This window comes from Syngnathus floridae, chromosome 8 (assembly GCF_059516105.1).
Source record: "Syngnathus floridae isolate MCC-2025c chromosome 8, RoL_Sflo_1.0, whole genome shotgun sequence".
NCBI lineage: Eukaryota > Metazoa > Chordata > Actinopteri > Syngnathiformes > Syngnathidae > Syngnathus > Syngnathus floridae.
In genome coordinates, this window is record NC_142420.1 from 7,405,896 (window position 1) to 7,427,007 (window position 21,112).

The following is a 21,112-nucleotide window of genomic DNA, read 5'->3' on the forward strand; positions in this document are numbered from 1 at the left end:
CACAGAATTAAATGAAGATCCGGGCCAGACGGGGCTCGCTCTTTGGCCCCGCAGACGACGGACCGCGGGCTCGGCTCGCAATGATACTCGCGGGGAGCGCCTAGCGCCACATTCGATGGAGTGGTAGAAGGGAGGAGGATAAAAAAAAAAAAAAAAGAAATGCAAATGTCATATTGTTGAAACGCTGAGAGCTAAATGTCAGTCCATCTTTTCAATGTTGGATATGAGCTTGATATGTGCATGTGAGAGGGCGGGAGTATTGATGTTTGATAGAGGCAAAAGGCAGGTTATGCTAACATGTATGATATTTGAGTAGAGAATGAAGCATTTGGAAATGTCCTCCAGCTGAGAGCATCCTGCCTTGCAAACCTTTTACTGTAGCGTCTAAAAGGACATGTGCATAATGAATACACTGTCTGGACACTCCATTAGGTACACCTGAATGAGCAAATCAAATGTAAAAGAAAGTCTTGTCTTTACAAAAAAATGATGTAGTTTCATTTTTGAAGCACTAAAGTGCGGAAACAGAGTCAAGCACATTAGTTATTCTGCCACAGATTTTTTTTTTTTTTTTTAAGTGAGCAAAGCGGCACTATCACTTGAGGATTGGGGGGGGAGTGTCTCAAATGCTCTATTGCGCTTTTCACTGCTAACACTCGCAAAATATTGCAAAGATTTAAAGGTGACATCATGGGTGGAAAAACAGTGGTGTCATCAGTTTTACTAAAAGCAAAGGTCCCGACAGATTGTTCTGATGTCATCCATTTCACATTTTGGGCAGTAACTCTAGCTGACGTGTGAATATTTGTTTTAGAGGAGCTTCATTTTATTTCCGAATGTGTTGCTGTCCACAGCCGTTGTGATTACTTTATTTTTCTGCACTTTACTGTCACATTTTGTCCCTGCAAAGAATGTGTGGATAAGTATGGCAAACTGGCATTTAGTTTATTCTTTGAAAGCTTTCCGAGTGGCTTTATACCAACTAATTCCCGAGAGGAGATTGGAGAAGGACACTTCTAAAAATAACTTTTTAACAGCATTTGAAAAATTGCAACTCGATTATGGCATAACTGCAACTTCTTCCTTGATTTTCAGAATTCATTCTCAGTCTTTTTTATGTGGTAATATTTTGATTATTTTATTATCTCACAAAGTGAGTAAATGTTCTTATAAGATTAGTTTAATTGTTTAGTTATCATTATTATATTATTTATGATATTATAATTATATTATATCACTGTTTGATTAGTTACCATGTTTCTTTTTAAATTTTTGCATGAGTTGTTTCTCATTAAAACCCATTTTTTACTCTATGTATTTTGATATAAACTACTGATCTTTTTCATGCAATTACTACCTTTTTTACATGTAACAATTTTATTCTTATAATTATCTGACCATACACTATTTGTCCTTTTTTTATGTGGTCCAATACGCCCCCGTAACAGAATGTGTACACGTAAGGTCAACCAAGAGTCATCTGGCTGCGATCCAGGTTGCACATTCTGGCAGCGTCTTCAATATACCGCGGAAAATCCAATTTGACATGATCACAAGCTTTATGTGTATACGTCTGAATATTTTAAGCCTTGGTGGAGGGCTTTGAGTGTCAGTCATCTTTGATGCAGCGCTTATATTGGATCACATTGCACATGTGTATTTATATTAAAAAGAAAATCTAGATTGTAGTTGTGTCTTATGCAATTTAAACACATCATACTGTAACTGAGGTGAGGGGCAGAACATGTCCGAAAAGAAAAACAGAAGGCACAAGTGTGTGCACTTACCAGTCTTGTAGTGTGTGGTGTACTGGAGATGATCAAAACAGCAATGACGATCACAATAATCCGCTCAACCAATTGTGAGTTATCTCCCCAATTTTAGTTGTAGTACGAACACCAGCCTGTGAGAGGCAGCACAGGGCCATCTGGGGGAACAATCAAAGAAGAAATAATTACTTCAGACACATCATAAAAACACCTAACATAGGTTTCTCCTCTATTTGTGTCTGGAAACTGCAAATGTCAGGTTGTTTTCTAATTTCTCTTTTAAGTCACCACACCATCATGGTTGACCACACCACATGATAATCATATCAACTTTTGCACCAGTCAACCAATGTGCATTGCCACATCAGGTGTGGCACAGAAAATTAAATCACTATAATTATTATTTACGGCAGATCGTTATTTATACAGTATCTATGCCGCCGAGACATATTGAGAGGCAGAATAATTATTGTTCTTTTATTAGATGGCAGAAGTAGTTACAATGAATCTGTGTATCCACCTGTTGCCATTCACACAACACAATAATAGCTTTGTGTTCAATTATAGGTTCCCCACACAGAAGGTAAATCTGTGAGAAACTAGAGACAAGATCATCATGATTGGACTCTACTGTTTATACTTTGTGACATTTTTGTTTGGTTGTGTGCCTTGAGATTGTAATGCAAATTGTGTCCTTGGGTTGGGAAATGATTTTATTTAGTTTGTTTTATCATCTGAAAAACTGGCCTTTGCTGAGTTTGCTCGCATGTAGGAGAAAACTGTATTTTTCAGTACCCACGCATGATGACAGTAAAAAAAAAAAAAAGGATGTAAATAGATAGAGATGAGACTGTGTTTGATTGATTGAGAGCTTGGGGACTTAGGGGCAGCAGCGACATGTTAATGACCATGACGCATTGCAACACATTTGGAGAAGCAAGGTGTTCCCCATCCAGTGGCCTTATTTAAGAGAAGTGTTTGATGGAGTCGGCTATAAGAATGATTTGAGGCGGATGCGTAGTGTCTTGCATCAGCCTAACAACAACCAGCTGCTGGCTTTCAGAAATTCTCCATCTCATCTAAGAAATTATAGATGGTTTATTTTTCAGTTGTTTTATGTCAGTCAGTTCATAACATTGTTTGACAGATTCAACAGTAAAGTTAGAATTGCTAAGTGCTGCTCTTGTGGTTTTAATGAACATACGACAAATGAACATCTGAATGTTTGATAGCATAAATGGTGAAATAAGGTTAGTTTACTTTAGATTTTTTTTTCTCTCTGGTGTATATTTCATTCATAAAGTCAGGAGAGATTGAAAATGAAAGAGGTGTGCCAAGATGTGCATCACCTGAGCTGGAGTAGAGGGGATGATGCCTTGCTCAAGTGCACCTCAACCCTGAGCCAGTAAGCTAAGAGCCATCTCGCCAAAACCTAATTGCTATCATAAAACTATCGATCGGTCAAACTACTTTTACGAGGATGTTATTGAAATTCGACTTCAGGACCGGATGTGGGTACTTTTATCACCCTTGGCCACATCAAGTCAATACCAACAGGTGAAACTCCATGTTCAGACGATTAGGTACACCTACTGATCACATATCAGAAATCCAGACCAAACTTTGTCTCTGTCAGTCAGTCTACTTGTGAATTTAGTTGACTGCATTGCATCCTGTCATCCAGACATATGCTTTGAAAAGGGTGGGTGGATTTAACGTGATCCATTTTAATTTCACATCTTATCCTGGCTCTTCACTGGAGTGACCACATGTAGCGTTCATTGATCCACTCTTAATCCTCCCCTAGTTCACATCTGTGTGTTTGGAGTAACACTCACTACCACGGGCACCCCCCCCCCCCCCCCCTTTTTTTTTTTTTGGTATTCCATCCCCACCGATACTGCGCGCACATCAGTAAATGAATCACGTAGCACTAGTACAGCCTTTCTTCAAGCCATCCATGTGCTCCACCTTAGACGGCGAGATCTGTCACCGCTCACTCACCGGAGCTGCGAAGGGAGCACTAAAGTGCGCGCACGGAAGGCGCGTGAGTGTGCGGCAAAGAGGAGGGAGGCAGAAAGAAAGAAAGACGCAAGAGGAGGAGGGGAGCAGCTTTCAACAGTTGAGGAGGAGACGCGACTCATTCTGATTATCTTCAATCATATCGCACCTTATTTTCCTCTCTCTCGCTTACCGACTCGCTCTCGTCTTCCTCCGCCGTGCAACAGATAAGCGTGGCGGCTGATGGATGCAAACAGGAGCGCCTTCGAATCAGACTGGATTACGGGATTAGCGGACTGATTAGTGGACGACAAAAAAAGGGAAAGGGGGGAAAGAAAAAGTGGCCGTTGTGAGTGTTCCTTTGCGAAAGGAGCACACAAAAGGTTGCGCCGGAGGAAGGGGAGGGCGAAGCGAGCGGCTGCAGCCCCGCTCTTTTGCTCCGTGCACTTTACTGGAGGAGGCACACACAGTCAGGCAGGCAGGCAGCCCCCCTATGCAACAGTGTGCCGCACCGGAGACTAAAGTCACAATGCACCGGCGGTGGTAGCGCGGAGCGATGGTGCATTTTGGAGCTTTGCAGAGAGCAGATGTCGCATGAGGGCAATGCGCCTTTCTGTCTTTTTTTCTTCTCCTCCTCCTTTTTTCTTCTTCCTATTGAAAGAGAAGCTCTAACCTTCACCATGCTTTAACCTTGGACGCAGAGGGGAATATTAATACTTTATTCTCATCGATTATTCATTGTGGGAGCCCCCGCTGAGAGGGGAAACAAAGCATTCCAATGTTGAATTTGATCTTTAATTCATGCACCGGGTGTCGTCGGGCGGTCATCTTTGTTTACAGAAAGAGTTCATCATCGCGGAGCGGCATGTGAGAGAGCTAATGCCCATTAAAAGGGGTTCACAAATCGATTTGATATCCAATTAGCCCGGCAGCAACATGCCAGCTTTGGATATAGTCCACTAAAGGTTTGGCGGAATAATCAACAGGTTGAAAGTCAAGGTTTTTTTTTTTCTTTTCTCTTCCTCCTGTGTGCCAGTACCGCATATCCAACAGAAGGGATGCATCTCTCTGTTCCCATCTTCCTTCTGCTGTGGGTTAAAGCCCTGACATTGAAAAACCTGAGTTATTCCGTCCCAGAGGAGCAAGGACCCGGCACTGTCATAGGTAATATCGCGAAAGACGGCGGATATGGGACCCTGGAGAGAGGGAAAAAATCCAACTTCAGAGTGCTGGAGAATTCCGCACCACACCTGGTGGACGTCGACCCGGAGAGTGGACTTATTTTCACCAAACAAAGGATTGACAGGGAGACGTTATGCAGGCGGAACCCAAAGTGCCAGCTCTCCATGGAGGTGTTCGCCAATGATAAGGAAATATGCATGATCAAGATCGACATACAGGACATCAATGACAACTTGCCCAGTTTCCCCTCAGATCACATTAACATCGACATCTCGGAGAATGCAGCGGCGGGAACACGCTTCCCTCTGACTATTGCACATGACTTGGATACCGGGGAGAACGGGATCAAGACTTATCAGGTCACCAGAGATGATTACAATACATTCTCGCTGGATTTAAAAGTAAGAGGGGACGGGACTATTTATCCAGAGCTGGTGGTTCAGCGACCTCTGGATCGGGAAGACCAGAGCCATCACACCCTCCTCCTCACCGCCATCGATGGGGGGGAGTATCCGAGATCAGGCTCCATGCAAATCAATGTCAGGGTGACTGATTCGAATGACAATAGCCCCGTTTTTGAGAAATCCTCCTATGTGCTGGAACTGCCGGAGAATTCCCCGCCTGGAAAAATACTTATAGATTTGAACGCCACCGACCATGATGAGGGAAGCAACGGACAGGTGGTTTACTCTTTCACAGGATATGCATCTGAGCGAATACAAGATTTGTTCTCGATAGATCCCAATAGCGGAGTCATAAAAGTCCAGGGGGAAATTGATTTTGAGGAGAATCCCATCATAGAATTTGATGTGCAAGCCAAGGATCTCGGGCCGAACCCCATACCGGGCCATGCGAAAATTAGTGTCAAAGTGCTTGACAAAAATGACAACTCACCAATAATCAGTTTTGTTTCTGTGAGGCAGGGTGCCATCAGTGAGGCGGCACCCTCTGAATCTGTCATCGCGCTTGTCAGAGTGACGGATAAAGATTCCGGACGAAATGGCCAGCTCCAGTGCCGCGTGCTGGGGAACGTTCCTTTCCGACTACAGGAGAACAACGACAATTTTTACACGCTGCTCACCGACAGACCTTTGGACCGGGAGACCAAGGACGAATATAACGTCACGATCATGGCCAGAGACAACGGAATCCCCTCTTTGAACTACACCAAGTCGTTCACCGTGAAAATCTTGGACGAGAACGACAATGCGCCTCGCTTCACAAAAGTCGTTTATGTGCTACAGGTGCCCGAGAACAACATTCCGGGCGAGTATCTGGGCTCCGTGCTGGCCCATGACCCGGACGTAGGCCGCAACGGCACTGTAACCTACTCCATCATGCCCTCGCATATCGGCGAGGTGTCCGTTTATACGTACGTTTCCGTTAACCCCACAAATGGAGCCATATACGCATCACGCTCTTTTAACTATGAGCAAACCAAATCATTTGAGTTCAAAGTTCAGGCTAAAGACGGAGGCTCCCCTCACATGGAGAGCACCGCCACCGTCAGGGTCAACATCCTTGACGTCAACGACAATCTCCCAGTGATCATTTTACCGCTCCTTCAAAATGACACGGCGGAAATCCCAGTGCCTCGGAACGTGGGTATCGGCTACATTGTGGCTACGGTGAAAGCGGTGGACCACGATCACGGAGACAGTGGACACTTGACGTACGAGATCACAGAGGGGAATGATGACCACCTGTTTGACATGGATCCTATAAGAGGCGAAGTTAGGACAACCCACGCCCTGTGGGAAGAAGTCTCTCCCACGGTTGAGCTGGTGGTTAAGGTAACCGACCACGGCAAGCCGCCCTTATCCGCTGTGGCTAAGCTGGTCATCAAGGCCAATACGGAAGCGGCATCAGGTGGCGGCGGCGGCTCTGGAGTGAGCGGCGAGCAGCAGCACTGGGATGTATCCCTGCCTCTCATCGTTACCCTCTGCATTATCTCTGTCATGCTCTTAGCCGTCATGACGGCCATCGCCGTCAAGTCCAAGCATCAAGATAAAGAGAGCGGGAATTATAACTGCCGCATGCCCGAGTACTCCAATCCTCCGGTGGGGAAGGGCAAGAAGAAGCGGATCAACAAGAGTGACATCATGCTGGTGCAAAGCGAGATGGAGGAGAGAGATTCGGCAAGCCGCATGAATGTGGTGAGCAGCCCCTCGCTCATAACTTCGCCTATATGCTTCGACTACCAGAGCCCCCTGCCGCTCACGCTGCCCAGATCTGAGGTCATGTATCTGAAGACAACACCGAACAGCCTGACGGTACCGAGGGCAGGTTGCCACTCCAGCTTTGCCGGGCTAAGCACAGACACGCCGGCAAACAGGATGTCAGTGATACAGGTAAGATGCTGCTGATCTGTGCTCTCTGTTTAGCTGCAAAACCATTATCACTTCAGCTTGCTCGCTTAAGGCAAACACTTTGTAAATGAAGCATGATATGACAACTTTGTTTTAGTTGGCATTTTACTAATAAGGTTAATGTTTTATCCACATTTGTTCTCTCGCAAAGTGCTCGCCTGCAGGCCACGTAATGAGGAAACGCTCGCTCGCGCACGCGCTCATTCCGTGCGGGGATAGGCAAACAGTGGGAGTCTTGAACAAGGCCACTGTGACCCCCAGCAGATCCTGGGCTGTGGAGAGAAAACAAAACCCAGCCTGAGATGCTGGAGCAGACAGGTGTTTGAGCAGCTTGTCCGATCGCATTACCCAACCCGTGTGCGCCAGACAGTGAGATGCACACGGCGTAACCCCAACAATCGCATTTTTCCATCCCAAATATGGGTCAGATCTGCCAAGCCTCATCCGGAGTTGGCACGAAGCGGCCCTATATGACAGGCTTTTCCGAGCCTCGCCAGCTAACATGCTAATTGGCCAGCACGGTCTTGTTGAATTGTGTGCCCGTACACGATGTAAATATCTGGGTCAGTCTCACATTTGGAGACGGTAGCACAGATGACAAGGCCTGGCGCTGTCACCAGTCGCTGTGCTACGTGGGTGTGATCAACACAAACACATTATTCTCAAGATGATGGGAAAAGGGCACTAATGAAAGCACTTGTGCTTTCCTTTCTATGTCTTGCCAAAGACGCACATATGGTCACAACGGCGTCCCGTTCTAATCGTGTCCTCGTCACTGCCAGGTGATGCAATAAAAAAGAAAACCCACTTGATAACAACATCATGCAAAATAACCACAGCCTGCTAGCATCCAGTACCCAACCCATACCAGAGGCAACAGGACAGGGGCTGTAAAGTTTGACAGCTGACACTCACGCTTCCCGTCGTGTTGTTTTGAAAACAATGTGTATGTCCAACAAGTGTTCTCGCAGAAGAAGCCGGGGCTGACTTCAGTCATTGAACCGTTTGATGGCAGGATGCCGTATCGGTGTGTGAAAGTGCTGTAATATCCCGCTTCACTGGGTTCTGTGTAAAAAGCAAAAGCAGCTTAATGTCAAATTTTCTGTTATGGCTCTGGTTGTAGGCTTTCATATAACTGGCGTATAACTGATATCACCATGTGTCACTAGAGATGTCTTTACCTCAACATAGAGTTTGCAGAGTAGAAACGGCATCTGTAAAGCTGAAGGTTAACGTGATTTGTATAGAATAATGCTGCTGGAGAAAAAAAGTTAATGCACATGTCAACATTGAAAGAAAGTGTTCTAACCTTCAGTGACTGACATGGAAATAAAACTAACTTTCAGTGAGTAAGTCATTTTTTTCAATCGTTCGTATCTTGGAAGAAAACCATGTCCAATGTGTTACGATTTATCAGTAATTGACGAAGGCGTTACCTAGCGAAAGGAATGAAAGAAATGAAATAATTGAGTTGCTCAGAACTGAAGCTTATAAATATCAGTACTAGTTGACGTAGGCAAAACTTACAAAAAGAAAGAAATTAATTACTTGAGTCACTCATATAAATGTCAGATGAAAGCCCGTTTCAGGCGGGCATCAGTTTATTACTGTCGCGACATAGAAAGTTTCAAGGTGACGGCGCAAGATACGCTCAGTTACTGCCTTACGTACTGATTTTATTTGATTGTTTTATATTCAAAGCCTAGCTGAAGAAGTGTCTTTTGTGCACTGTAAGCATGATTTTACTATTGCGTAGATTACATAGAATAGATTACAAGTCGACTACGGTAAATTACGATTTATATACGGATTTGTCAAAGCCGAAACTTATTCATGAACCAAGGACCACCTAAGACGGTTACAAGATTAAAAGAAACTCAAAAATCAATATTGAATTCCGTTACACAATACAAGTATTACGATGTCCGTATTTCCTCCCCACCCCGAACAATGCTGCTGAATAAGAAACAAGGTTAACACCAGAGAGTTTGGTGTGGCCTTTATACTGCAAAAAAAAAAAAGATGTCCGTGAGGTTTTAAAAGGATGTTTGGGAAATGATCCCAAACTTATGCATGTGTATTTTGAATGTCCAAACACACCAGACAGGGAGGCAAAAGTGAGCGCCAGTACTGAAACTCCCTCAAAAGCCATTTAGTGGCGTTTTCACAGAACGGCGACCCGCAAAAAAGGCAGCTTAATCGCAGTTTGAACAGGCTGTGTCAAAGAGGCTCCACAGATCATTTCAATCCACGCCTGTGTCTAATGTCATCAGTGAACAGTGTGAAGCTCTTTTATTTATTTTTTTTGGGGAGGAATAAAAACACAATTTTCATTGTCATTTCCAGACAGAAAACTTCCCCTCCGAGCCCAATTATGCTGGCAGCAGGCAGCCGTTTGTTCAAAGGTAAGAGCTCACATGCAGACACTTCCTGACCGCGTCTTTTGCGCTCCTTCATCCCTGTATCAAGCTCGCCTGGCAATCAAACAGCAGTCCTCACACAGTAAGAATGGAAAGTTATATGCCGCCCCTCCTCTGTCCTTTTCCTGCCGCAGTTCTACATTTAAGGATGCAGAACGAGCAAGCCTCCGAGACAGTGGCCATGGTGATAGTGACCAGGCTGATAGTGACCAGGATACTAATCGAGGCTCCCAGTGTGACACGTCTGGCAGGGAGGCCCTCAAGATGAAAGCCACATCAGTTAATGGGCAGCCTTTCGAGCAGGGTGAGTGGACTCGACGTCGTCAAGATGCCTGGGCGCTCTCCCGCGGCGCACCGTTGTTTATATTTTATGCGCAGACACTCGTTTAAGCGCCGCTCCGCCTGCCGTTGGGTACCGCCGAGGTAGACAAACGTTTAACATGCAGGTGGTAAATCTACAATGTTTTTTTTTTGGGGGGGGGGTGGGGTTGAGATTGCGGCTGCTGCTGGGTTTACATGGCAGGCGCCTTGAGCTGGTGTCGCAGAGTGCCAGGTAAAAGCGAGCTTTAAAGGGGATACTTTGAAAGGATAAAAGGGTCCAATGTGTGAAGGTGGAATGTTCAAACATCCCGCGTCTGATTTTGGCATCAAACAAACTCATATGCATGGCAAAGTGTTCGTCTGCCTGCGTCTCTTTTGATCAGGCCTCCATTTGAACACGCTTCACGCATGCCTTGACTTAACATGACAGCGTGACAGACGCTCACAGGTATTTGTGGCAGCTGTGCTTCCACCTTTCGCCCCCCAAAAGTGCTTCTAAGTTATTATTGGTGGGCTTTACGACTAAAAATAGGAATATTAAAGTTTAATTATGACTGAAATGACTGCCAAGAGTGCAATCGCAGATGATTGCCAAGCTGCTGCGACCCACCCGACCTGCTCGGGATTGATATATTTAGCGGGAGTGGAGACAAACAGCAAATATGAGAGCCAGCCTCGCAGGTGAGATAAAGGCTAACGGCGGGCTGGAGCGAGGAGGCGATGGCTTTCATTTGCTGCTATGAGCCTTGGAGGAGAACGGCTCTGGTCATCTGCTCCCTATGCGCTACTTTCCACACCATTTACATTGCTATGAACCGCCTGTACGCGGGCAGGCTCGGGAGGGCACGGACAGAAACACTCTGGTGGTTGCCAGAGGGAGAGAAAAGAGAGCCAGCGAGATTGTGAAACACCCCCCCCCACCGTCCCCCTCCCTCCCTTGTACGAGCACTGTGGGGAATTATGGCAGACCACACTTGTCTCCGTAGGAGGTGTAAATTCAATCACAATTTTTGCAGCACATTTCTTAAACGCGATTCAGTGCCGAGTTCTAAGGCCAATCACACACACAGATATTGAAAGAGATGTCTCGCGCGTTGGCGCCGACGGAATATTTACATGCACTACGGCACCGCCCGAGGAATTTCATATATACGGCTGTATATGAAAGATAAGGGCAACGCAAAGAGGTGGTGCATCGTGTTGCGTTTATTAATGGAGGGCCTTGATCCCGCTTTTCCTTTTTGGAGGTTCAAAAGGTAAACATTGATCAGATTATAGATGCCTAAGTGTAAGAATTTACCGTAGTTTTCAGGCCAAACTTCAGTCAAACAAAATCTGATTAGTCTGAGTTTTGAAATCCTGTAAATAAAAATAGAACTCCATCCTTCCATTCATCCGAAATTCAAGTTTTGGCTGACACAACTGTTAGGCTGAGGTGCTAAAAAGTATTTTACAAATAGATGGCATCGGGTGAAATTGATTAGCAATCGGATCGATATGTATGTAATACAGATAACGGAATCAAAATTCCTAAATGCATCATTGTATCGTGCGTGCTGTCATATTATTGTCAATGAATAAGTTACCAAAACAAAAACCTTCATTATAACTGTCATATACAACTTCCTGCAAAATTGCAATGTGTTGATTGGTTGACACCTGATGATGTCATTCATTCATGTCAAAGATGCATATTAACTGGGATGGCTAGCAGTGAATGAAATTTATAAAGTGTGTCATTTTTGACTTGGAAAATGTTCTCCCGAAAAAACAAAGACAAGTTTTTGGGTTTTTTTTTGCTCGGGCACAAAAAGCTTGCGGTGTTAAGTAGTATTGCTTTTATATCTTTACCTTTGCCATCCCTCCAGTCTCCTGGCTGCTTTGATACAGGTAATATATGCACCTGTGAAGCTCCTGCTATCATGCGCCCAGAATATTTATTACTTCTCGCAGATGCCAGATGCAGTGTGGGTGTTGCTAGGCGTTTTCTCAGTCTCTTTCTAATGGGCGTCCACGTTCGTTGGTTGTCCGCTATTAGCCAATCAGATCTAAAAGATTGAAATGCTTACTTCATGTGAGCATGAAAGTGAATGTACAATTTTGCCACTCGATGTTCAAATTTTTTCGTATTTTATTCAGGGATGAATTAAAGAATGAGTAAAGAAGCTAATGGCAGAAACGATAGATGAAAGCGTCCTGGCTTCATCGTGACCTTCCTACTTTTAATCAAAGGCGTTATAAATCTGAGCTGTGATTTATGTGCCAAAATGCAGTTGATTATTTATTAATGTAGTGCGTGCCCATAAAAAAAAAAAATAACATGATTAATTTAGGAGGGATAAAAAATAAACATGTCCCCGCTTTTGTTGTTCCAAAAAAAAAGAATTATGTGACACAATGAGTTACACGAGTCCAAGTCGAAGAGAACAATGGCAATACCTCCGTGTGATTTCCTGGAGCTTCCAAAACAGGCACATCTCTTCATCAGTATAATCTGCAAGCTTCTTTTCAGTGCTGATGGCTGCTATGGAAATAAGCGCGGCATCTTCCTGTCTCGCTTATCATTCTGCCCTCATGTATCTACACAAAAAAGAAATAAGATAATCATTCCATCTCTGTGGAAGAGGAATGGAGAAACAAATAGCACAGAAGCATAATCAGACAGTGTGGATGCTTCAAAGCCGAGCACTCAAAATATCTACAAGTGTGGCTTTGCCAAATCAAAGCAATGTTTTAGTCTGTCCTTTTGATGTAAAATGCATTTTGAGCTCACATGAATTTTCTCTTGATCTCAGTCACATAATATGTAATGTGGCAGGTAGGGGGAATCAAAGACTGGTCATTTTAGTGTCGATGGAGCTTCGGGTTAGTTTTGTAACAGAACGGGGGGGGGAGGGTGTCTCTTACAAATTGTGTCTCTTACAATTTGTAGGAGTCACTCAAAACTGAGATTAGTAACCAAAGAATTTAAATTACACTTGACCACAATGTGGCCTGGGAAGCAAAGTTAACCGTGGTAAAAAGAAGTTATCAGGTTTTAGTGTACAGCTAATTCCCAAATCTAAGTATTTATGGCAGTCTGGCAAAAAAAAAAAAAAAAAGAATTGGGTGACGCCATTTATTTCTGTTTGTGGTGAAGAAAAAGTTCCAAATAAACACTTAAGTGTTACGACTAAATTAAAAGAAAACATATATTTCATGAAGGGACAAATATTGGGCTTGTCGATAATACTTTTTTTATTCATGTCAGCTTTTGATGTGAGTGCAGGCCGGGAGTAACAACTTTGTTGTGCAGGGCAATAATTGCCTACTTGACACGTGAACAAGCAAGTATAGAGAAGCACTTTGTGGCTTAAAATTTCCAAAAGAAGTCAAAAATAACAGAGGGGATAATTATAGCAATTGTTCACGCCATCTGTTGGTCATTGCGAGCTCGAGGCTGATGTTTTTTGATTACCGCATTTAAATCAAAGTGATGTAGGACTCAACAATCACATGGACATGTTTGGCTAATTTCGACAAAAAACTGAAGTGGACTATAAAGGTCATAAATGCTCAATACTTAGTGAGTCAAGCTTTTACTTCCCAACACACAAATGCATTAGGAACATTCCACATTCTCCACTACATAAAAACATCAAGTTAAAATGATCAATTGTGTCTTTTTTTTTTTTTTTTTTATAAAGAAGGAAGAAAGGAGACTATCGAGCTGTTCCAAAATAATACTAGTGTTATTCTTTACAAACTCAAATCTTTGCTGGGTAAACAAAACAATGCTTGAATATTTTGCACCGAATAAAAAGCTGAAAATAATCATTTGTTAAATTTTGACGTTTCTAAGTAGACGATACAAAACATCATTTGTATGATAACTTGGAACACGGTGTGCACACTGCCATTTGAAATGTTAAAAACTAGTCAAAACTAATTAGGAACCAAAAGTGATGCCAAAAACAACACGAACAAACAAAGCTGGGCTTCTGAAATTCTGAGAATGGGCCAACATAAGTATCGCGCAGTACACTGCACATCCAATCAGATTTGAAATCAGCCCTCAATTAAGAGCAGTGATTTAAAACAATTCAGACAGACAATTAAAACAGGAAGAGGATAGCTGTGCTTTTATTTTAAACACTTTGAAACCTAATTTCAAAGGTTTGCAACACTTGTTGCAACCTCGAAGTGCACTTTTTAGTCAAGACGCTGTCTTGTAAGCAGCCCCTGAGGCTTGAGAATTCCGCGTATTTCGCTGTCCCTGGACCGACAACTGCTTGCATTCCTGAAAGGGAGCTCGGCACTTGAAGCTTCACATCTTGCTGTCAGGCGTGTGGATTCTTTTTGTTTGTGGGCGCTTCCCATCCCGGCAAACTGGAGGTTGGAAGTTTCCTTTTGATAAGAAAAGCTCAAGCGGAGGCTTCCACATCAGGGTCTCGGTTTCATTCATTATACTTCAAGTGTCTCCATTCATAGTTGGAGGAGAGCCTTTATGAGTAAACGACATAATTTCCAGCAATTAATTGATCATTACGGCCATATTAAAGCAGGCAGGCGAGCAGCAGGAAGAATAACTTTGTGCTTTCTAGTCGGAATGAGTCGCTTCATTTTTACGTTATGGACCCCAAACAAACACAACTGATATGGAATGCTTGTTTTGGCAAGACATTTGCGCAAACATTTGTAACACGTTGCCTCAAACCACTAATACTTATTGCAGCAGCGTCAAATAAATGTTGATTGCGGCGTAATTGCTGCAATAACAAGTGGCTCATTCCCGTGCGCTTAGTTGGTTCGCCATCCAGCACTAGAAGAGTCACGTGTGAGGAATACGAACGAAGTACGACATCAATTTTCAACGTTAGATTAGATCAGTGGGCTTTTTGCTTGCAGACACATAAGCATTCATTCATTATTCATTCATTATCTATAGCTTGGCGCTGTTACTTTTCAACCGGAATCTTTGTGGGGGTCTTCGGTCAATCGCAAGGCTGACATATCGAGACAGACAACGAGTCACACTTCAGCCTGCAGGCAAACTGCAATCGGCAATTAACCTGACATGTTTTTTTTTTCGGGCCATGGAAAAGAGATACACGCAAACACTCAAAGGCTGTTGGAGGCAACACGTGGGGGGGAAAAAAAAAGCAATATCCACCATTAAATATGAAATTCATGCCGCAAGTTGATATGTTTTGAAGGTAATTGTTTTTCACTTAGTGCTAATTTCCACCAGTAACTATTCGGCTACCGAATTAAATAATTGTTTTTTTTCCCAGCATTTCATGTTTCCATGCATGCAAATGAGGTCATTTAGTGGCAAGGACGGGTCATTATCTACGACACGTCTAATAAGGAGTGAAATGAAAAATGGCCAGGAAATGCAAATAAGGAGCTGATTATGATGCAATAAACTCTTAAGGGGAAAAAAAGGTTATGCTAATGGTGCCACAAATGGTAATGCCAAACTCCAATTTGTCCTTGACTCTCATTTTGAAAGAATTTCAAATGACTTGACACAAATTTCTTTAATGCTCCTCATGAGAATGGCATGATAAATCTATCCATTCATTCATCCGTCATCATCCATCCATCATCCATATGTCATCCATCTGTAATCCATCCATCCACCCGTCATCCACCCGTCATCCACCCGTCATCCACCCGTCATCCATCCATCCATCCATCCATCCATCCATCCATCCATCCATCCATCCATCCATCCATCCATCCATCCATCCATCCATCCATCCATCCATCCATCCATCCATCCATCCACAAGAATTAGATGGAACCTCTTTTTACTCTTCGTCAAAATGTGACATGTCAGGCACGTCTTTGATGTGACTTGCATTTTTCTCCTCAATATTTTATTCGTTTTCCATCTACATATTAACGGTGGTTCAATCAATAGGCACACATTACTTATTCTCTGCTTGATTAAGAGGGTTGAGATGAAAAATGATGCAATAACCTCTAAGGTTAGGTTAACGATTGTACCACAAATGGTAATTCCAAGCTGTCCTTGAATCTGTTTTAATGAATTAACTGAAATTGATGTTGACACATTTTTGAGAGGAGGTTATGCATGCGAGTCTTTGCTGATGCAACTCACACAGTTACCGTACTTGTTTTTGCTGCTTCTGCATCAGAAAAAAAAATGCTTCCCCTGCACCACAAGCACATTTTCCAGGAAACACCTACGCAGGTTGTGATGGGGAGGGGGAAAAAAGACCTTCATGAATTCTATGAATCACTCTCAACTGTTGCATTGACCCGCAGTGGGAAGAAAAAATAAATAATAAATACGATGCTCATGTGTTTTATTGCATATCATCATTTTGATGTGGTATCATGCGGGAGACTGAAATGCAAAATTTCCAAGCTCCAATTCGGTAGCTGTACCGTAAAAAGCAATTTAATTTTGAACATTTCCAGGAATGTGCTGTATACATTTGCATGTTGTATTTTGATTCACTGAAACTAAAAGATATAATAATTTACATTTTGTCCCCTTTTGTTTCAATGTGGCATCATGAAAGGGTGAGGCGGTGGAGGGTGGAGGTCATTGACCCACAAGGAGAAAAATATAAAGGTCTTAAGTAGCTTAATGAGGAAAAATTTCACCAAGATTCATAATCTCTTCACTCTACACATTTTATTTAGCTCATTTTGAGTAACGTATAGTAGATATTCTACTGTATAGTTTGTTATGTCCTGATTTTTTTCCCCCTGAATGCTTTTAGTATTGATAGTCATCCCTCGCCAAGTGCTGGTAGTCTCGATGGAACCCGGCGGGACCAAGTAACAAATGTTAAACTGTTTTTGCAGAACAAGACAAATCAGTCCACTGCACCGATGAGTGTCGTGCACTGGGACACTCTGACAGATGCTGGATGCCAAAGTTACGGATCGGAAGCCAAGCAGACAGCGGCGATAATCGCACCAACCTTTTCATCCCCGTGGGAATGGATGCCATGGTAGAGACAGAGATTTATGGCACCATCAGCCGCGGCAGTCGCAAAACCCTCAGTACCTTCGGGAAGGAGCAGCGGGACGGCACCGTCCTCGTGGCCAACGTCAAGCCCTACTTAAAGTCGCAGCGCGCGCCTTGCCTGCCCCTGCAGGAGAGTCCGCCGGCGCCCGGAAGCCCCACCAAGAGCGGGCCGGCCCTGGACTCGGCCGAGCGAGAGGTGAAGGAGGAGCGGGAGGGGGGCTCAGACAGCAGTGCCTACGGCCCGCCGGACGGCCAGTGCTCCCCGCTGCACACCACGCTGGAGGAGCCCTCCTACCTGACCCGCGAGCTCCGCCCCAAGGCGCTGTCCAGCAGCCTCATTCACAGCGCCGTCATCAGCCAGGAGTGCGGCGTGTCCGAGTACGAGCAGCGGGACTCGGGGAACTGACGCGGCCGGCCAACGCCCGCAAGTGTGTGATTGGGGCCCATTTGGGGTTTTTTCTTGTTTGTTTATTTGGGGTCCAAACATTGTATAACCAAAAATCATCTGCTTTGTGTCTTTCTTTGTTTGTTTTTTTTACTCGATGACTTGTAGGGATGGGCAACTGAGTGCTTTTCCTTGATTGATGATGGAGAAAAATAATGATCAATTAATCGATTAATCGTTTTTTTTTTAATAGAATCTCTTTCTGAATGTTCTGGACTACTGTTGCCATGCCAGTGTTCTAGGGGAGAATTTGGGCCATGCAAAGACGTAGCCAACGTCACATGGTACTTCTTGAGGCATTTAATGGGAGCAGCTCAAGGAATCAGAATATTGTTGAAAAGTTCATTATTGTAGATCATAAAGTTACAGGGTGACAGTAGCAGAAAGCTAAAGTAAATCCAAAACTCAACATCTCAAGAAATTAAAACGCAGTATTATTGCTTGAGGTCTGCTGAAAATAAATATAATTTAGGGGTCCTGATCATGAATACCCAAAAGGTAGACCTGTTTCGACACAAAATTGGGTGGATATATCTCACAACAGGACACTCTCAAGAACTCGTGCACAAAATTGAACAGGAAGTGACTAACTTTGGTTTGACCGAGCAATTTTGGTCAACTTCCAGCACAAACCCCCGTTACGGGATCTGCCCAAATGAGCTCCAGTCCGAAGCAAGTCACGTTTTGAGTAAGGCCCCGTTCGTTGCTGATTATTCTTTATGAAAATTTCTTGATTTGCTGAATGTAGAATTTTCTTTAGCTCTAAGCTATAATCCTCCAAATTCTAATTAAAAAATATCATGAAATATAATATTTCAACCTGTGTGTAGTGAGTCTATACATCACATGATTTGCGTGTTTTGAATGAACCTACTGAAATACTGTTCCACAATATTCCAATTGATTGAGATGCACCTGAAATCAAGCCAGAGTCAACAGCTGCTTGCGGAAGTTTACGCCAAGCAGTTTTGCCGCAACCGCTTCAATCGATCGATTGCACTCAATAGACCGCGCCGATTAATTAATCGATGAATTGATTACCGGCCCATCCCAAGTGACTCGTTGTGTTTCGGTGAAAATCGTGTCCTTGACTCTTTGCTGTGAAGGTTTGCGGGCCAATCAGTGCTCACCTGACTTCAAGTGTTTCCATGGTGTACTGTACTTGTCAATTAGATGTCTGTATTTTACACATTTCAAGCGCCAATTTTGTGTGGCTGTTGGAACAAACTTGCTACTGTTAAGCTATTGAGTCCTGTCTGCTTTTGTACGGTGAAGCTCTCTGTCTCCATTAAGTGTTTGAAGGAACGTCACTTTGAAAACTTAAAGGCCGACCGCATACATATCAGTGGCGTTACAAAAGTGAAGTGTCTTATGAACTGTGACGGTGGTGCAACAGGGGACGCCCCTTTTCATGAAACCATTCGGAGGTTCCGATGAAACAATTTTTTAAGAATGTATTTGTAATTTGATCGTCGTCCTCTCTGCTGTTTGTGTGAAAATAAGCTGGGCTTACACGTGAATGTGGGCTACTGTACTGTACTTGTGTATTTTATTAAATTTGTATACACTGTGTGCATGGAAGGACGTTGTTTTTCCAACCAATGATGACTTCCGAAGCTGTCGTGTTCATATACGAGAGATGTTAAAGCAACAGTATGATTTTTTGTTTCTTTGTGTGATGGTAAAACATCTGCTCTTGGGCTCTCCCTTCAGGTGCAGAATGTAATTTTGCTTTGACTGTTATGAATACAAATCAACAGTGAAAATGGTTGATTTTCTGATTCAAAAAAGTTATCAAAAACTTACAATACAAAATACATTTAAAATGTAAAAATGATGGAAAAGTCCACAGTCTAATCGTTTGAGCAGCAAATTTAGCTTTTTAGGTAACCTTTTAAGTGATGCGGCTGAAACCAACCGAACTGTAACGCAGCATGCGGGGTTCAGCAACTACTTTTCACGGCCGACGGTCGGCAATAGGTTTTGCTCTGATTCAAAATGTAAATCTCCGGTTCATGTCACAGATGTAGCCGCCAGTCATAAATGTACCAGGATTCACAAAAAAAAAAAAAGAAAAAGAAATGTACAAACAAAAGTATGGCCAATCCACATCTCCCAAACAAGTCTTGTAGTATGTGTTCAACAAAAAGCAGTAAAATTGCAACTCCACAAAGACATGATAATATTTCATTGAACATCTTTTACAAGCTTCTATTTTAAAGTACAAATACGGCATAGTGTTGCTTTAACAACAACATGAATAACCCTGCAACTGTTCCAATAATAGCAATGCACTGTGGCAGCAGATGTATTTTGGAGGGATCGAATCTCAAACCTTGTTGGAGGAGCTCAGTGTGCCCCCCCCTTCCCATTATTTTTTGTCACTGCTCTCTATATTTTTAACTACAAAAAAAAAACAAAAAAAACATGCACTGTACATTAGTGCATCCCATCACAAGGTGAGTTGACTCACTCTCTGATGCGTCCCGCCAAATGGCGTCACGTAGTGTCGGCGTTGCTAATTCAAAGACAGCGGAGCTTGAGGCGTCGGTATATTTTCTGTTACATTATTTATTTTAAACATCTCAAACAGACATGTGAGTGTGATAAAAATATAAATAAATAAATAACACTCAACTGCTATGAGACTTTTCTTCCCTCTCTTCCTCCTAGAGAAGAACTCTGAGACCGTGGAGCAAATTAAATTTTAATAATCCCCGTGGGGGGTAAAATGGGTCATTGCAGCGGCAAACAACCGAACAAATAATGCATTAAGTGTTAACACTTGTAAATACAAAATTGAGATAATTTGATTAGTGGGGGGGGGACATCCGCAATGGCTTCCTATTCACGAGCCCCCCGTGGCACTAAATATGTAAAATTTTACCGACGGGAACAATATGTCCATCAATTGCTCCAAAATGATCATTAAAAAAAAGAAGCAAATTGCACGACATGGTTCAAGGAAGACAATTTGTGCCACGGATAGCAACTCGGCATCATGTATAAAGATAGCCGCACAATATTAGCATTTGGGTTAATGAGCTATCAAGAGAAAAGTATTATTTAAAAGGCAACAAGTACGTTGCTTAACTGTTGATTTGCTTGACGGATTCAAGTAACAGTACCGACCGGCTGCTTAATTCTTATCTGTTCAAAATAATAAATAAATCATTGTGAATGTTCTCCATACATGTGTAACCATGATTAGTCTTTGAGGAGGAAAAGGTACTATTTGAATCTGATTCTTGGTCGGTTTGGATGTACCTCATTAATACAAGGCTCACGTTGCCGATTGATGCCATGTACGCACACACCTGCACAGTGCGCACACACACATGGAAAAAAAGACCACTGAATATGCTCTGAATATTTCATGTTACCAAACAAGAACGATTGCAGATGAATGCCAGTTGAGTAGTGTCGAGGTTTCTTGCAGTTATTATGTGCAAGAAGAAAAGCATATAACATTTAACGTTTGTATTACAAACGGGCAGTACAAAGACCCTCTTGTGATTGCTGTTATTGTGATTTTTTTTTTTTTTTGGTATGTGCAGGTGAATTGTGTTCTTGTTACCAACTGACACACCCAAAGCATTTGAAAGTACGGATTT

The 21,112-nt window shown here is 43.0% G+C and overlaps 1 protein-coding gene and 1 long non-coding RNA gene across 3 annotated transcripts in view; one reads left to right on the forward strand and one right to left on the reverse strand.

Moving 5' to 3' along the window:
• LOC148394300 (uncharacterized) overlaps positions 1-4,271 on the reverse strand; it is a 31,116-nt gene extending 26,845 nt beyond the window's left edge. Inside the window, exons 1-2 of one of the 2 annotated variants that reach the window (XR_015859708.1) lie at positions 3,964-4,271; positions 1,788-1,927 (exon numbers count right to left, since the gene is read on the reverse strand). This is a non-coding gene — a long non-coding RNA (uncharacterized LOC148394300). Of the gene's footprint in view, positions 1-1,787; positions 1,928-3,939 lie in introns of both variants that reach the window. The other variant, XR_015859707.1, reaches the window with a different exon arrangement.
• On the forward strand, positions 3,814-20,139 carry LOC148394302 (protocadherin-17-like). Its single transcript, XM_088382116.1, has 4 exons — positions 3,814-7,303; positions 9,668-9,726; positions 9,876-10,045; positions 16,888-20,139. The coding sequence occupies exons 1-4, from the start codon at positions 4,829-4,831 to the stop codon at positions 17,457-17,459; spliced, it is 3,276 nt and encodes a 1,091-aa protein (XP_088238242.1). The 5' UTR covers positions 3,814-4,828; the 3' UTR covers positions 17,460-20,139.
• Positions 20,140-21,112: the final 973 nt, after the last annotated feature.

Excerpts from the sequence above, each read along its gene's own strand:
- LOC148394302 (XM_088382116.1), top strand. The coding sequence starts at position 4,829 with ATGCATCTCTCTGTTCCCATCTTCCTTCTGCTGTGGGTTAAAGCCCTG. Across the intron at positions 9,727-9,875 it reads AGGCAGCCGTTTGTTCAAAG|TTCTACATTTAAGGATGCAG; the intron begins GTAAGAGCTCAC and ends TTCCTGCCGCAG. Across the intron at positions 10,046-16,887 it reads TGGGCAGCCTTTCGAGCAGG|AACAAGACAAATCAGTCCAC; the intron begins GTGAGTGGACTC and ends CTGTTTTTGCAG.